The 17,561-nt window shown below is 53.6% G+C and overlaps 1 protein-coding gene across 2 annotated transcripts; it reads right to left on the bottom strand.

Annotated features, from left to right (window-relative positions):
• Window positions 1–3,681: 3,681 nt before the first annotated feature.
• Window positions 3,682–13,532, bottom strand: SERPINA3 (serpin family A member 3). 2 transcript variants are annotated; one of them, XM_032404651.1, is made up of 5 exons: window positions 13,431–13,532; window positions 11,316–11,969; window positions 7,646–7,919; window positions 5,177–5,327; window positions 3,682–4,095 (listed from the first exon to the last, which is right to left on the bottom strand). In XM_032404651.1, exons 2-5 carry the CDS (start codon window positions 11,950–11,952, stop codon window positions 3,892–3,894), a joined length of 1,266 nt encoding a protein of 421 aa, XP_032260542.1. In that variant the 5' UTR covers window positions 11,953–11,969; window positions 13,431–13,532; the 3' UTR covers window positions 3,682–3,891. The 2 variants fall into 2 exon arrangements, with proteins under 2 accessions (XP_032260542.1, XP_032260543.1); XM_032404652.1 differs by having other exon boundaries at window positions 13,435–13,492.
• Window positions 13,533–17,561: the final 4,029 nt, after the last annotated feature.

The raw sequence follows: 17,561 nt of genomic DNA, 5'->3' as shown, positions 1-17,561 counted from the left end.
GAGTGTCGGTTGCCTCCTTCACGCTCCTCACCGCTCAAGATGAGGTCATGAAGAACAAATCGAGTGATGCAGGGGCACAGTCTCTAAAACTGGTAAAGGGCTGACCTAATTGGAACCATACTCCACCCTCTCCGGGCTTCATTCCTCCACCGGAGGACACCTGCTTCCTGCCAGGCACTGTGCCCGGGAACGCAGATGCCTGAGTCATAGTTCTCGCTTGCAGGGAGCTTGCACTACAAAACTTTAAAATGCTGTGATTCCTTAGGCACTTCAGCGATAGTGTTCTTTAAATTGTAATGCCCAGTTCTTCAGGAAAGCCAATAGAACTTTCCGCTTTCGTGCAGCATCAACAGAAAAGTTAATGTGTACTCAGCAGAAAGCGTTATTTGCAAAACTTTTGCAATTCAAATGCCTTGTCCTTCCTGAGCTGGCTTGGTGGCAGGGATGGTACAAAGGTGGCCTGCGTACTGAGTGCAGAGACAGGGTTTCCATGGGCATGAGATTCATTGTATTCATCCATCCATCCATCCATTCACTATGGAGTACCCACTGCATGCTGAGGATGCACTGAATACTGGAGAATAAGACTTGATCCTGCCCTCAAGGATTTTTTTTGTTTCAAATCTTTGTTATGGAAGAATTCAAATAAATACAGAAAACAGAGAGAATGGCATAATGAACCTCACCTACCTCCACCAGCTTCAATTATTATTAATGTGAGGCCAGTACCGTTTTTTCCATTCCTTCCAGTCCCTTTTCTCCCTCGGGTTGTTTTGAGCAAATCCTACCCATCATTTCCTTTTACCTGTAAGAATTAAAAAAAAATTATAGCCACAGCAGTGTATCAGACCTTTAAAAAAACATAATTCCTGGGGCGCCTGGGTGGCTCAGTCGTTAGGCGTCTGCCTTCGGCTCAGGTCGTGATCTCAGGGTCCTGGGATCGAGCCCCTCGTTGGGCTCCCTGCTCCGCGGGAAGCCTGCTTCTCCCTCTCCCACTCCCCCTGCTTGTGTTCCCTCTCTCGCTGTTTCTCTCTATCAAATAAATAAAATCTTAAAAAAAAATAATTCCTTAATATCAAGTCATTGTTTCTTTCCCTTGTTCCTCAATATTTCTTTTCACAGTTGGTTTGTTTGAACTGGGATCTCACGTGGCATTGAGTTCATGTGTCTGCAAGCCTCCCTCTCTGTCTAGCGAGGTGAAATTCGCATTACATGAAATCAACCATCCCAAAGCAGACAATTCAGCAATGTGTACATGCACGATGCTGCATAACCATCACTTCCATCTCGGTTCAGACAGAGTCAGGCACCCCCAGCCGAGACCCCATCCCCATTCTCCCCGCTCTGTACTACATCAGCCGCTGCTCACTGCGCCTTCCTTCGTGGGTGATGGTCAGGCATCTCTGGTCTCTATCACCTTCCTCATGAAGCATCGCTCGATGTTACCCATCTTACCAAAGGATGTCTTCCGGTTTCCCAAGCTCCCATATGGCAGCCTGAGTGTCACCTCTTTCCACTCGGGCCAATCAATGACATTTCCTAAGTATGTCTCAAAATGTCCCTTTTTCTCTATCTTCACGCCTCCATCCCCTGCTCAGCCTGCTGTCACCTTGCACTTTAATTCCTCCCACCATCTCCTAGCTGTGGAGGGGGCAGAGCAGTTTCAAACGGTGCAAAGCACTTCGGACTTCAGCACGGCTTAGAGCCCTGAGATCCAGACTCTTGTGCTCTCTGCACCTTAGCTGGGCACCTCCCCTCTCCGCTGGGAATCCTGAGTTTTCTTTTCATTTTTTTTTATTTTTTGGGGGGAATCCTGAGTTTTCTTAAGGTTGCAGTCCCCCACAGAGATCACCAGGGAACTCTGTGGATCACACAAATCTGGGTTTCATAAACTCGCTGAGCAAGGGGCAGCACCACCTGGACAGCATCTCAGTCGTGCCTCAATGGGGGAAGTTAGGGGAAGTACTTCTGGGGTTTCGTGAGCTGTGATTAGTTCACAGCGGCTTTAGGGTGATAGAAAGCATGGTTGGAATTTACAAATGAGGCCAGTAGCGAGTGGTTTTAACTTTGGAACCCATGAGTCCATGTAGAGTTACTTTTTCTTTTTAAGATTTATTTATTTGAGAGAGAGAGAGTACATGAGCAGGGGGAAGGACTGAGGGAGAGAAATCTTAAGCAGACTCCCTGCTGAGGATTAAATTCTTTTATTTTCTATCTTCAATTTCTCTTGCTGACTTTTCCTATGTAAACATGCTCAAGACTCTCATTATAAAAAAAAATGGAAAGAAAATCCTCCCTTTATTCTAAATGACTCTCAAGCTCCCCTCTTTCCTGCCTTTCGATGTTAAACAGCTACGGAGTGGTGTCGACATCGTAGACTCCCTTAGCTGACTGCTCTTCTGCCCAGCCCACCCCCCACTCCCGGTTCCTGCTCTCACCCTCCCCTGGGATCCTTCCTGCCAAGGTCACCAATGGATTAGCAACGGACTCTTCCAGAGGACGCTCTTCGTCCTTCTGCTCCAGAAGGGCTCAGCCCCATTCCATGCCAACCATCCATTGCTGCTGCAACATCTTCCTGGGGCCCTCATGAGGCCACACTTTTCCTCCTGTGTCTGCTCTGTTCCAGTCTCCCTGTGGTCTGCTTGTCCCCTTATGTGTTGGTGTTTGGGTAAGGGTGCCCCTACGCTCTTGGCACCACACACACAAAGATACCTGTCTCCTCTCATGGTCTCGCTTAACCGCCAACACATGATGACCATGACATCCATCTCTCTGCCCCCAATTTTCTTACTGAGCTACAGATCACCACCGACATCTCTGACCTCACGTGGGCACATAAAAGCTCTTCATCTTCCTGCAGAAAAGCGTTCTTTTTGTAATCCTGAACTCACAGAACAGAACAGTGTATCAGTTCCAGTTTCCGGAGCCAGCTCAGCAACCCGGGTGTCATCCTTGACTTCTTCCTGTCCTCTGCACAATCAACCACCAAGTCCTGCCAAGGACTGTTGACATCTCTCCAATTAGTGCTCTTTTCTCTGCACACCTGCCCAATTCCCTGGCTCGGGCTAGAATGCCTGGCCATTCTGCTGTTCCTCGTCTCCCCAGCCCACCCCGCCTCCCCCCCATCACCCAGTTCCTGATAACACTAGCGGAGAGCAGAGGAATGACTGGGTGGATGGTTTTAACTGCAGTTGTCCATGTGTTGCTCATTTTCTCCCACCCTCCATTCTGGCTCCTGAGGGGTTCATCTGTTGGGGAGCACTCAGAACTGGTGAGGTGGGTGACAAGCTCTGGCCAGGAACCTACGAAGTAGCTACCCTCCCCAGATTGGGGGTGTTGGGGGGCAAAAGGAGGGATCCTGGAAGAGAGAAGGCCCAGGAACGAGGGGTCCAGGGGCTGTGCCAGATGGGGTCAGGGTTGGGGGTCAGCACGTGGACACATCCTGGGCCCAGGGGAGGGAAGGGGTGAGATTGGAACTGGGGACATGGGAGCCCACAGAAGAAGGAATCAGGCAGCAGGCTCCCCTCTCCTCCCGGGCCTGAGGTCCAGGAGGGCCTGGCCACAAGGGCTGCAGCTGAAGGCAGAGGCGCCCCGAGCCTGGGTGAGACTGAGCCCAGTGGGAGCTACAGGGGCGTGGAGTCAGGCGATCGGAGTGGAAAGGCACAAAGAAAGTGTCCAGTCTGAGAAAGAGAGTTTATTGCTGTCTGGAGGTTACAGAGCCTCCGGTCCAAAAGTCCCCAGGCTCCCCATGCACGTGGAAGCCACCCGTCAGAGTCACTGCCACCTTCTAAAGGACGAGCCAGGCCGGGCCTGGCCTGCGGCTCTTCGGTGCACAGAGGCGGGCTGCCTCCAGAGACCTGGCACCTGGCCCCTTGGGGGTGGGGGGGAGCCCTAGGCTTGATGGGGGTTGGTGACTTTGCCCCAGAAGAGGATGTTCTTGGTATCTTTGTGGCGTATGGACAGAAGAAAGGGTCTGTTGAAACGCACAGTGATCAGTGGGCCAATTTTTCCGGACAACAAAATAATTTTACTTCCCGTGGCGGCCGCGGCTTCCGTGCCGTCCTCGGCCACATCGAGCAAGGTCTTGTGGACCACCTGTGGGGACACGAGAGCGTTACCCACCGGATCCCGGTGGGCGAGGGGTGAGCGGCCCACCTGAGAGCCCCAAGGGGACTGCCATTCACGCAGCCTGGACCCCGGGCTGTCACTGATTGGTGGGTTTGTTCCTCCTGACGACGCTGTCAGCGGTCCTGCATGGCTCCGATGCACAGATACACAGACTGAGGCTTCAAGGCTGCGAGAGGTCTCCCCAGGATCATGGAGATAAAGGGGAGGGGCACCCTGATCTGGATGCCTCTCTGAGTCCAGACACTGTGCTGCCCCCCAAACACTCGCTAATGGCGGGGGGCAGGGACCACACAGGGCATCTGTCTTGCAAGCGAGTTTCTGGCAGCCTCTCTGCCTTGAAGCAGCTGCTGTAGACGCCGCCGCGGACCCGAAGGGCCCCACTGCTCTCAGCCCCGCTCCTGCCCCATCTGCAACGTCCTCGGGATCCTTGGCGACTGTGCATAGATGTGGCTTCACATCCCTGGACCCACCCCATAGGCCCCTCTGCCCCTCCCTCCATGACCATGCCCTTTGGAAGGTGGGGCGCAGAGGGGGGCAGAGGGCTGCTCAGACACCCTGCTTCGTTCGGAGGACCTTGTTTCCAGGGGCGCAGTGCAAGGGGCCCTCTATCCTTCTTTCACACCCATCACACCTGCCCCATGGTTGTTACGACCCGGTGCCCCTCCCCTACACCTCCGGGCACTGCACACTGACCAAGACCTATCACCCCCATTTTACAGGAAAACTGAGGGGTCCGGCACTTTCAGTATTTGCTGCTGTAGGTGGTAAAAGGTGGAGTGTGGATGGGATGGGGCCCATCCCCGATTCCACCCCAGGCTCTTCCCCACGAGTGGCTTCTGTGTCACAGTATATTGCAGGGGAGGTGGGGACCAGCTTCCAAAGTGCTTGCCACCCAGCTCTCCTGGGCTTGGGGCAGAACCCCGAGGGGGACAGGGTAATGAGAGATGCCTTACTCCTGCAAATTCAAGGTTACCCAAATGTCTGCCTGGCCTCTTAACCATTCAAGCTCAGATACGGAGGATGAACGATCTAAAATTTAAACACTCACCTGGGAAACTGCCAGGTTCTTCTCCCCTGTGACTCCTGACAGGTCGGCCTGGTTGGTGAAGACTTCCCTCATGCCCAGCTGGGGAAGTACGTCTTCCAGATTATAGCTGCTGGAGATGGAGAACTTTGGCAGGTAGAGGTTGTCTATGCTCCTAGGAAAGGAGAAACATGAATTTGAACAACTGCTTGACTCAAGGCTCACCTTCTCCCCACTCCCGGCATGGTCTTCCCTGGTTTCCTTTCTAACCACCCCTTTCTTGCTGGAAAGAAGGACTCATTTCCTCAGTTTCTTGACCCCTTGTCAAGGGGCAGGAGCGGGGCTGAGAGCAGTGGGGCCCTTCGGGTCCGCGGTGGCGTCTGCCGCAGCTGCTTCAAGGCAGACCCCTTGTGCTGACTCTTCTTAATTCATTAATTATCAATTCACATCGGCAAGCGCCCACGTGTGCTGGTGCCTGCCCCGCTCCTCCCCTGCAGCAGGAAACACCCGCTCTCCAACAGGGAATTCCACAGCATGCTCCACAGGCACCAGGAAGGCTTCCTGTAGGAGGCGGCATCAAGCCTGAGTCCTGAAGGAGGGGAAGGAGTTGGCTGGGCGAAGAGGAGAGCAGGAGGCAGGAGATGAATTTGCAGAAAGGCAAGAAGAAAGAGGGGATGCTCCACAGAGTGGAGGGAAGGCTTAGTGTTGGGGATGGGGCAGGGGCTGAAGGGACTGCATTCGAAGGGCCTGGGGAATCCTGAAACCAGCAATGGAAGGTCCCCATCTTGGCCGTCTGGTGAGCTCCTTGAGAGCAGGGGCTTCTGCTTCTGAGCAGAGCTGCTGGTGAGTTCTTGGAGCAAGAGTGGATACCTCCCACCCGCAAGCCTCCCTCTCTCTCTGTTTATATCCCTAAGACTTTTGTCACGGTCTGCCTGGTTTCACACTTGCCAGCTACGAGGAGGCTGTGTCTCCCAATAAACCTTGAGTCCCACCGGCAGGGAAGATGTCTGTTTCTCTCCATATTCATTCATTCACCCATCCATCCATTCACTCAACAAATATTTATTGAGCACCCACCATGGGCTAGGAATGTGTTATGGCAGATTTCCTCAGTGCTTTGTAAATCAGAGATGTGTGATGAATATTCTATCCATTCACAACGAATCATCAAGCCCCGGCCAGTTGATAGCTAGAACTGTCTCCCCATGTCCCCACCCTCAAGAACCAGGCCCATAACTCACTCTGCCTTGCTTGTCCCCCTTGACATTAGTCTTCTGAATTCCATATTCTAGCCTGTCTCTACCCTCAGGTTTATCTGACACTTGACCACCTCTCACACATCTCGCCTGGATCGCTGCCCTGGGCTCCTAGCTGGTCGTCCTGCCTCCATGCTTGTCCTCCGTGGTCTGTTCTCCACTCAGCCTCCTGGGTGATCTTTTTAAAACAATATTCAGATCATCCACTCTTTGGCCCAAGACCTCGAGATGATTCCCCATTTCACTTAGAGGAGGAAGAGGCAAGGTTTTCCAGGGGTTTGCATGGCCCTGCTCAACCTGAGCCATCCCGCGGGGCCCCCTGACTTCTCCTGACTCACGCTGCTCTAGCCTCTGTCGCCTCACTAATCATCAAACACACTGGGCTTTGCACAGAGGCTTTGAACTGGCTGTTCCTTCTGCCAAGAATGCTTTTCCCTAACCTATCCACAGGGCTCGGCCCCTCACCTCTATCCTGTCAACGCTCAAATATCACCTAATGGCGATCCTATTTAAAACCACTAACTACCTCCTCGTTGGTCCAGTTTTCCTAATCATTTTACCCCGCTCTATCATCCACCCCCACACCCTCATTTCTTAACATCCAACATACTAAATAATTGACCTATTTGTTATATTTATCTATTTTCTCATTTTCCAATGACAAAGTAAGCTCCCCGAGGGCAGGGGATTTATGTTTTATTTGCGGACATGCCCTGCGGGTCTAAATCAGTGCCTGGCACCTACTAGATGCTCCATCAATCTACGTGACCCATGCCCAATGGATGAATGGATAACTGAATGAATGAAACAGCCAGCGCAAAGCGGGTGCTCGGAGCCCGTCTTGCTTTGGCCTTCCGCTGATCGCAGTCCCATCTGTGCCCTCTGCCGTCTAGAGGTCGGGACAAGGAGAGGACAGGCGTGAGGGCTGGGTTGTGTTGAGGAGTCCCCAGAACCTGAGCATGTTCGCGTCAGACACAGCTTCCACCCCTGTCCCGTTCAAGGTCATCGTGTCTCATAGAGCAAACACTTTCGGGCCCAAAGCTACGCGGGCAGCCAAGGGCAGGGAAACCCCGAGCTCCACCTGCGCTGGGATGGCTTGCCCAGCACTGCAGCCTCGGCCCCGGACATCAGGGAGGCCCTGGGCGCTGGGGGTGCGGGGAGTCCGGGGGCGGGGAGAGGGGAGCGGGCGGGGCTGAGGAGGGAGGAAGGAGGGCGAGCTGCGTCCCGGGGTGGTCACCTCATCCGCAGTGAGTCTGTCCACCTCCTCAGCGTCTCCGGGAGCAGCGCAGCCTCCACGGCCTCCGTCCTGCCCTCGTCGGGGAGGATGAAGAGCGCGCTGCCGACACTCTTGTCCTGGAGCTCCACCAGCGTGCAGGCCAGTGCCTCGTCTCGGAAGTAAGGCGCCCGCACGTCCTCCAGGCTCATCATGGCCACCTTCACCGACCTCCTTTTGCTCACGTAGAACTTGGACTTGAAAGTATCTCGGGGGTCAAAGGGCGTCTTCCATTTGGCTGAAGGTCAGAGAACTCTGTGAACACAAGGGCCGTCCTGCCTCTACCCCTTCTCCGCCCGGTTCCCTGGCTGATGGAGACACTCGGCGCCACCGGCCCCGCCTTGGTCTGCAGGAGCACGCTGCCAAGTGGCTAGGCTGCCGGGGATGCGGGCGAGCCCGGCAGGCCGGGTTGGTGTAAGCGAGAGACCGACAGGAGTTTGGAGTAGTGGGTGCAAGAGAGAGGTGGGGGTCAGGGAGAGACGGGAGAGGGGACCGGGAGTGCTGTGGGAGGCGGCAGCAGGGGGAGGAATGGGGAATCCCTCACCCCCTAAAAGGAACAATGCTAGTAAGTCACAGTTATTCATTGGCATTACAAGGTACACACATGCCCACAGCCTCGTCAAGTCACCTGAGGGTGGGATAGAGGTCGACCAAGGAGAGGGGGACATAGGGCTCCATCCCCAGGAGGACAGGAGCCTTCAGTGGGGCGGGGGCGGTGGGGGCGCTCCTGGGGAGACTAGAGAGTAGGGGCTTGCTGGGAAATGTGCAGATAAACTACACCCCCCTCCATTGGAGGCAGGAGAGGAGGGGAAAGCCGGGCGGGCCAGTGTGTCCCTGGGGAGGAGAATTTGGAGGAGAAAATCCTAGGACAGGCAGGGTGGTAGGAGGGGAAAATCAGGAGACACAAAGAACAACCAGCACATTGGGCCTGGATTAGTTTTACAAAGAAATCTGGTTCTGGGCCTTCATCTACAGCTGGAAACACAGGCCTGGGAGGATTTGCCCCAAGATTCAGCCAGAGCCTCTAGTGCAGGCTTTCTCTGTCTCCACCCAGCTCCTAATCACCCCCTGACTCCATGATGCCTCTTTGGGTTTTTGTCTAATTTTTGTGCCTGGAAGAACTGCGGCTCCACAGGGCCGACTTTCTTTGCACTCTGCCTCTTCAGACTTACAGGCTGCAGAGGTTTCTGTTTGTCACGTTCCTACCCATGGGACCGGGCACTGGACCAGCTGGAACCTGGGAATGCGCTCTGTCTTGGATCTTGCCCTCCCCCAAGGCCCTTCCCCAGATGGTGACCCTGCTGGTACCACCCCCAAGATGATGGGGAGGCACCGTTGAAGAACCCTGGGATGGCCAGGCTCCTTAGATGCTGTCTTCCTGTGTAGACGGGACCCCCCCACCCCCAGGGCCTGAGTCCCTGGCCAGGACAGAGCCCAGGTCAGAATGGCCCGGCTGTGCCCAGGCAGAGGACTTCCTGAGCCTGCCCACAGGCATCTCTTCAGGGAGGAAGCTGAAGCTCCTGCCCACCCTGGAACAATTTGAAGGGACCACTCCTTCCCCCTGGGAGCCAGGCAAGTTTGAGTCAGGGTAAAAAGTGCCACTCTCACTCAAAGGGTGGCTGGGCCCCTCTGCGGTGACTTCCTACAGTGGCAAAGCGTCCTTTGGAAAACCCTAAGACTAAGAGGCAACCCATTTTTGCAAATGACACTACAGATAAAGGGCTGGTATCCAACATCTACAAAGAACTTCTCAAACTCAACACCCAAAAAACAAATAATCTAGTCGAAAAATGGGCTGAAGACATGAACAGACACTTCTCCAAAGAAGACATACAAATGGCTAACAGACACATGAAAAAATGTCCATCATCACTAGCCATCAGGGAAATTCAAATCAAAACCATATTGAGCTACCACCTTGCACCAGTTAGAATGGCAAAAATTAACAAGGCAGGAAACAACAAATATTGGTGAGGATGAGGAGAAAGCAGAACCCTCTTACATTGCTGGTGGGAATGCAAACTGGTGCAGCCACTCTGGAAAACAGTGTGGAGCTTCCTCAAAAAGCTAAAAATAGAGCTACCCTATGACCCAGCAATTGTACTACTGGGTATTTACCCAAAGATACAGGTGTAGTGAAAAGAAGGGCCATATGCACCCCAATGTTCATAGCAGCAATGTCCACAATAGCCAAATGTGGAAGGAGCCGAGATGCCCTTCAACAGATGAATGGATAAAGAAGATGTGGTTCATATATACATGGAATATCACTCAGCCATCAGAAAGGATGAATACCCACCATTTGCATCGACATGGATAGAACTGGAGGGCATTATGCTAAGTAAGTCAAGCAGAGAAAGACAATTATCATATGGTTTCACTCATATGTGGAACATAAGGAATAGCCTGGAGGACCATAGGGGAAGGGAGGGAAATCAGAGAGGGAGAAAAACCATGAGAGACTCTGGACTCTGGGAAACAAACTGAGGGTTACAGTGTGGGGGGATGTGGTAATGGGGTGATGGGTATTAAGGAGGACACGTATTGCATGGAGCACTGGGGGTTATACGCAACTAATGAATCATTGAACACTACATCAAAGCAATGTCCACAATAGCCAAATTATGGAAAGAGCCAAGATGTCCATCAACAGATGAATGGATAAAGAAGATGTGGTATATATATATATATATATTATGCAGCCATCAAACCCCCCCCAAAATCTTGCTATTTGCAAGGACATGGATGGAACTAGAGGGTATTATGCTGAGCGAAATAAGTCAATCAGAGAAAGACAAGTATCATATGATCTCACTGATATGAGGAATTCTTAATCTCAGGAAACAAACTCAGGGTTGCTGGAGTGGTGGTGGATGGGACGGATGGGGTGGCTGGGTGATAGATATTGGGGACGGTATGTGCTATGGTGAGCTCTAATGAAGGGGGGGAAATCGGAGGGAGAGACGAACCATGAGAGACTATGGACTCTGAGAAACAAACTGAGGATTTTAGAGGGGAGGGGGGTGGGGGGAATAGGTTAGCCCGGTGATGGGTATTAAGGAGGGCACGTACTGCATGGAGCACTGGGTATTATACGAAAACAATGGATCATGGAACACTACATAAAAAAATTAATTAAAAAAAAAGCTAATGATGTACTATATGGTAGCTAACTGAACATAATAAAAAAATGTAAAAAATAAAATAAGGACGCCTGGGTGGCTCAGTCATTAAGCGTCTGCCTTCGGCTCAGGTCATGATCCCAGGGTCCTGGGATGGAGCCCTGCATCGGGCTCCCTGCTCCGCGGGAAGCCTGCTTCTCCCTCTCCCACTCCCCCTGCTGTGTTCCCTCTCTCACTGTCTCTCCCTCTGTAAAATAAATAAATAAAATCTTAAAAAAATGATAATAATAAAATAAAATAAATTTAAAAAAAAAACCTAAGAGAAGACAATGCCTACAGGCAGGGCGGGGCCTCGGTGCCGTGCCTCCTCCCCTCCCCCCACCCCAGACCGAGGGCACCTGCTCTATGGTGGTTTCCCCAATAACACGGTTTGCTACACCAGGCCGGAAAATGGTCCCCAAGGCTCAGAACTAAAACTCTGATTCCTTCCAAACCGCAAGCCAGGCACTCACCTTTAAGGAAGATGTAATTCACCAGGACCATGGCTGTGTTCGGGTCAAGGTCCTTGACCAAATCCACAATTTTCCCCCGGCTCCGATTCTTCACGTAGTCGTTGATGAGCCTCTCGGCGGCAGCAGAGTCCTGGAAGTTGGTGGAGAAGGCCTCCGCGGCGTACAGCGCCCTGGCATCTGCCGTGAACTTCTCCAGCAGCTTCAGCTGCTCGCTGACGAACATGGCATTGCCCACGCTCAGCTGCAGCTCGTTGCTGGGCTGGCGAAGCGTTCGCAGAAGGTGCTGGAAACCCCGGTGGATTTCGGCGTCGGGGGTCTCTGTGAGGTTGAACTTGAGGCCTTCGAGGATCTCCGTCAGGGTGCTGCCTTGGGCCCCCAGGGATAGGAAGGCCAAGGCGATGGAGACGCTCAGCGGGGAGAAGATGACATTCTCATTGGGCGTCTTCGAAGCCAACTGCTTATAGAGGCTGAGGGCGAAGTCGGTGTTGCTGGAGGCTAATCCGAGGTTGTCCACAGGCGTCTCGTTGTGTAGGTCCTCCTGGGTGACATTCTGCGGGTCAAGCACGCCCCCTGGGACGCAGTGGACAGTGGGGCAGAGCCCAGCCACCAGGAGCCCCAGGGCCAACAGGGGCGACATTCCCTCCGTCCTCAACTCTGAAAAACAAAGCTCCTTTAAGTGTTGGGGGGCCAGATGGTGCCCCGACTGCCTCCCACTGCAGCCCCCACGTGGCCTGTGTTCTAGTCTCTGCTTCTGTTAGCTTCGTGACTTTCTTGGGTAGGCGCACTCATGGGCACCCAACATGCATGATTACATTACACTGGAGATCAGTACTGCGGCTGTTGCCATTTTCCCCAGGGGAGAAACTGGGCACAGAGCGGTGAGGGGCTCGCCCACAGTCACCACAGCAGGCGGCCGGGGCAGCAGGGGGAGGAGACCGGCTGGCCTGGCTCCCGACTCCCGGTAGGGAGAAAGCAGTGTGGGCTTCAGAGCCGCAGAGACCTGGACTGGGATTTCCTTTGGGCTACTTGCCGTTGCTGTGTGGTGACAAGCAAGTGACTGACCCTCTCTGAGCTTCCATTCCCATCTCTGTACAACACGCTGAATAAGCTCCCGGGAGAGAAACCATGAAGATGCCGGGCTCATAATGGGTGTTCCAGAGGCGTCTCTCCTCCCATACGCCACCCGCTCTCTGAAACTACCCGCCATGCCAGAGCTGCGAAAGATCGGAGAGGGGCCGAGTTCAAAGCCGGCGACTGCAGCCAACAGGGTTATTTACCTTGAGCCCCTGCCTATTCGGGGCCCAGAGTTCAGAAGAAAAAAGGTCAGCTTCAGAGGTGGGGAAGGGAGTTGGGGAGGGGAGGTGGGGAGGGGAGGCAGGGAAGGGGAGGGCAATTGAGCTGCTTTCCATCAAGAGGCCAGTGGAAACCCCTTCAGACCAGCCGCAGCAGATGAATTGCCTCAACTGTCTGTTTACTCTCCGGCTAATACAATCATTTCTTTGGAAGAGTTAAACATCCACCCAACCCCCCCGCCCCGAATTATTTCTGGAGAAAAAGAACTTTGGGCAAGTTGGCAGGCTGGCTCTGTTTCTGAGCAGCCTGTCTTTTTGGTTGCTGGACAGACTCTGCCTGCCTGTCTGTTTGGCCAGGGGCCCTGGAGGGGAGAGGAGCTGCGGGACCATCCCCCTTGGAGACCCCGTGGGCTCTGCCCAGAGGGACCCCCCTCATCAGTTCCGTCTGCACCTCGCCGTGAGAGCAGTGCCCAGTGCCAGACAAGGGGAGGTGCCCCGTGCTCCTCGGGGCAGTTGGGGTCCGGAGGGTCCGGTGTATGGAGGTACACAGCTGTCTAAACTCAGAATCCCAAAGTGTGGGAAGCAGAAACAGCCAAAGAGGCCCTCGTCGTACATCCACCCTTTGCAGGTGTGAAAACTCAGACCTGGAGGGAAGACGTGTCTTCAGAGGGCATGGTCTTCGGGGCCAGCACTGGAACTGTCCCCAGTGCTCCGGGACGCCTTTGCCAGGCCCCCTGCCACCTCATAGGCTCCAGGCCAAGGCCTAGAACCACCCAGAAAAATGGGTTCCTTTGCTCCCGGGATAGACAGCATCATGGATTACCTGCCTCTGGAGCTGGATGTCCTCAGTGGATTCCAAAGCCACCGCCTGCCCTGAGTGCTGGATTTTCGTGGGTGCTAATGCCTATTTATCCGTGTGAAGAACTCCTCCCCTTGCTTGGGAAATGTTGGCAGGGACGCCCAGGGTTCTGTTTTTAGACTGGAATGGCCAAATAAGCATTTCTGGTAACATGAATTTATTAGATCTAGTGGAATAATCCAGTTACAGGAACAACCCCTAACTTGTTTCTTAAAACAAAACAAAACAAAAAACCAACTCTCCCTTTTCATTTTTACCTTTTGTTTATGAAATATTCATTGAGGAACATATGAAAACCCAGAAAATACACAGAAGGACCTTGGAAAATCGTCCCCCAAATGTCATCCCCCAGCTAACATTTTGTTGTGATTTCTTTTACAAGTCACTTTCTTTGACATGTGTGTGTATGTGATGCGAATCTTCATACACATACTTGGATATATTTTAAAAAATGCAACACTCTTTATTTGCCTGTAGGTTGATTTGCTTTTTGAGGCATCCCTCCCCCATTCCCGGATTTGGGGTGTCAGTCTTAGGACCCTGAGCATAGGGGAGCACAGCTGTCAGGGGCCTCTGGTCTCCGGCACCATCTGTCCTGGGAGGCCTCCTCTTCACCCCAGGGCCCTTCACTCTTGATTCGCGCTAAGAGCCGTGGTGAACTTGAGGTCTCCTCAGATCTCTCCTGAATCCCAGGCCTTTCTTGGGTTCCTGAGAAAACCTTCCCCTTGATCCCTCATGGTCACGATCCCCCATCCATGACCACCTCTGACAGACTGTAGGGTGCCAAAGAGCACAGTTTGGAAACCACCGGATTACCGGTAAGGGTGTGGCTGGGGCATGCCGTGAACCTCACCAGCTCTGTGGCCTCAAGCAACTGGAAATCCCTCGGGCTTAACCTCCTCGTCTCTACAAGTGCAGATAGCGACATTTTCCCGACAGGGCCATATAAAGGGTAAGTGACATAACATGGAGCATAAGCTTCCGGAGGACAGGACTATTTGTGCAGGGCTGTGTCCTAGGGTACTTACCAAGTATGTGCTGGCCTGGAACCACTGAGGTGACTAAGGAGAGTTCTGGTCCCATCCTCCCTAAAATGGTGACTTAATGCCCTTTTAGTTTCCAAATATTTTCAGAATTGAATATCTATTTTAAAATTACACAGAATCCCAGAGGCACCTGGGTGGCTCAGTTGGTTAAGCGTCTGCCTTCGGCTCAGGTCATGATCAGGGTCCTGGGATTGAGCCCCATATCGGGCTCCCTGCTCAGCAGGGGAGCCTGCTTCTCCCTCTCCCTCTGTCCTCCCCCTGCTTCTTCTTTTTCTCTCTGTCTCTCTGTGTCAAATAAGTGAATAAAATCTTAAAAGAATTACACAGAATCCCAAAGAAATAGTGGCTAAAACAAGGCTACAGTTTACTTTTCACTCACATAAGTTCAGGTGTGGGGGTGGTTTGATGTGGTCGCTACACTTGGTCGGGGGCCCAGGCTCCTTCTATCTTGCTGCTCTGCCATTCCTAGGGTCTGTTTGCTGGGTCCTCTTCCTCTGCCTCCACCCCCTTCTCTTGCTCCTCCTTTTTCTCCATCCCACCAATTGCGGGGAACCCTTCCCCACTGGAATCTTCTCTCTCTCTCTCTCCTTCTCTTTCTTGCTCCCATGGTCTCCCAGTCCTGAAAAATCCTCTGCTTCTCCCCGAGACCTGAGATCGTCATTCATTCATTCAGGGCCACTGGGTGACCCTCTGGGTGGGGCCGGGAGGATGCCGCCTCATCCGCAGGCAGAACATTGACTAGATCATCCGTGTCCACCGTTCCCGGACTGACCGCCTCTTTGTATAGCTCCCGTACCTCCTTCTGTTGAAAAAGATCTCTGTCCCTTTTCCATCTGAAGCATTGTCACCAAGCCTTGGTCTGTGCCAGCCTCCAGAAAGGAGAGTTTACGACTTGCCCGAGGACACTTAGCTGTTAAATGGCAGAGCTGGTGGAGCTTGGGCAAAACCAATCCAATGCCAAATCCAGGCTCTCTCTACCTTCCCAGGCTCAAAAAAACAGAAAAAAAAAAAGCATTTCTATCCCTGAACCTATGACAGAAAAATGCCAATCATGGGAGTATAATTCTCTTTTTTAAAGATTTTATTTATTTTAGAGAGAGAGAAAGAGAGCAAGAGGGGCAGAGGGAGAGGGAGAGAAAGAATCGGAAGCAGACTCCACACTGAGCACGGAGCCCAGTGCGGGGCTTGATCCCACGACCTCGAGATTGTGACCTGAGCCAAAACCAAGAGCCAGCCACTTAACTGACTGAGCCACCCAGGCACCCCTTGGGAGTATAATTCTTGTACAGGTGTTGGGGTCACTATTTTTATAAGGTGTCACTTATCTGTGGATCTGAGTAGGGAAGGCTGCCTCCTTTATATGGAGTGGGGTTTCAGCTGAATAGGAGCTCTGTCCCTGTCTGTCACCATGTCCTACCTAGGACTGCAGATGGGCATGTTTCTCAGACTTGAGATGGACCCAGGCGAGCAGCCCAAAGGGAGCTGGGAGGTTCAACCTGGCTTTGGCGGGGTCAGGGCCCAGGTCTCTGGGAACCTCCTGCTAAGGCTCAGGGAGCCTGGCAGTGCAGAGAGGGACAGGCAGAGGCCAGAAGTGGCCCCGGCCTCTGGGGTCTGTAGGGGTGTGGCGGTTGCACCTGCCTGGAAGGGAAGATAGAAAAGTTAGACCTCACGTGCTCAGCCCCAGACATGGGTGCTCCGTCTGTGGGACGGTGCTCCGTCTGTGGGACGGTCACTCTTACTGTCCCCAGCCACATACGGCATCCATTGGGACTGGATTGACTTGGGTCCTGCAAACTTGACCGTTGAGATCTGTTTACCGTTTTCCATAGTCATTGCCTTCCCGTTGTGACCTCTGATTCCCGAGGGCCAACTTGGCACAGGTAGGCTATAGAAAGTCTTAGGAAAAGAGTCGTGTCCCCACTTGGGCTGCTACTGCATATGGAAAAGGGTGTACTTCTGGGGCCGGATGGGGGCGGGGTGGATGGCAGGAATCCCAGGAAGAGGGTGTCCCACCTCCACAGAGCAGGTGAGGCTGGGAGGGACAAACACCAGCTCCTTCCCGAGAGCTTCTTCCCGGAGGCTGGGGAGGCGGCGGTCATGGGAAGGGCCCTGCTCAGCCAGGCTCCTCCCACGTCACGGCTCTGCCGCCACTTCCCTGCTGGGTGACTTTAGGCTGGTCCCTTCACCTCTCTGAACCTCTTTTGTCAATCATCGCTCTTTAAAGAATTCTTAGGAGGAAGAAACGAGACCCCGACAACTATAGCTGCCCAAGCCCCAGGGCCGGTCGTGCGCGCCTTCTCTCCTCCAGGCCGGGGAGTGGACTCTGCTCTCGGCTGGAAAAGTACCGAGAGCTGCCCGCTGCCGTCTGACACCCAGGCCTCTCTCTGGCCGTGTTTACGCTGACCCGGTTTCGTGTGGCTGCAGACCTGCGGCGCCTTTGCCAAGTCCCCTCGGCGCTGCCCCGGCTGTGCCCCCGCGGATTCCCAGGCGCCCGCGGAGGATTTGGCCCAGCAGGGAGACTTCCCGCCTCTGCTTTGCGCGCTGCTCGGTCGTCTATCCGTGGAAGGGGGGAGCAGCTTGCCATCATCCGCTCCCATTTCCCGTTCTAGGCGGCATCTGAGAATTCCTGGTGAACAGGGACTTTGGGGTCAGAGCAGCCCGGGCCCCGACTTACTACCGACACCCTGATGTACCCCGAGTTCCCAAGCCCTAGATTCTTCCCCTGTGTCCAGTGGGGCAGGGACACCCTCCTCACGACCCATCCGCTTCTCGTTCAGTCTGGGCAGCCACTTTTTACTAAGACAACAGCCCCCTGCCTGTGACTTCACTGTAAGCTCAGGAGGCACCCTGAGCCAGAAACCGCCCCCCCCCCCCCCCCCGGCTCAGCCTCCCCCGGATTCCTGACCCTTCGAAACGGGGAGGGAGTAACTGTTTGCTGTTCCGAGCTGTGGACTTTTGGAGTGATTTATTATACAGCAATAGATGAACCCCTCTGCCCGCCAAGCTCTTAGGATCAGGGGAAGAGAACAGACAGGGAAATCGGAACATT

The sequence above is a fragment of the Phoca vitulina genome, unplaced genomic scaffold, assembly GCF_004348235.1.
Source record: "Phoca vitulina isolate PV1807 unplaced genomic scaffold, GSC_HSeal_1.0 scaffold7, whole genome shotgun sequence".
Taxonomy (NCBI): domain Eukaryota; kingdom Metazoa; phylum Chordata; class Mammalia; order Carnivora; family Phocidae; genus Phoca; species Phoca vitulina.
The sequence above is the reverse complement of the archived record's forward strand: the minus strand, read 5'-3'. Positions and strand labels throughout refer to the sequence as shown.

Bases quoted from the DNA above. Each gene is read 5' to 3' on its own strand.
- SERPINA3 (XM_032404651.1), bottom strand. From the start codon at position 11,952: ATGTCGCCCCTGTTGGCCCTGGGGCTCCTGGTGGCTGGGCTCTGCCCC. The intron at 5,328-7,645 runs GTGACCACCCCG...CTCCTTTCCTAG, and splicing joins ACAGACTCACTGCGGATGAG to GAGCATAGACAACCTCTACC. The intron at 4,096-5,176 runs GTGAGTGTTTAA...GTGTCCCCACAG, and splicing joins AGAACCTGGCAGTTTCCCAG to GTGGTCCACAAGACCTTGCT.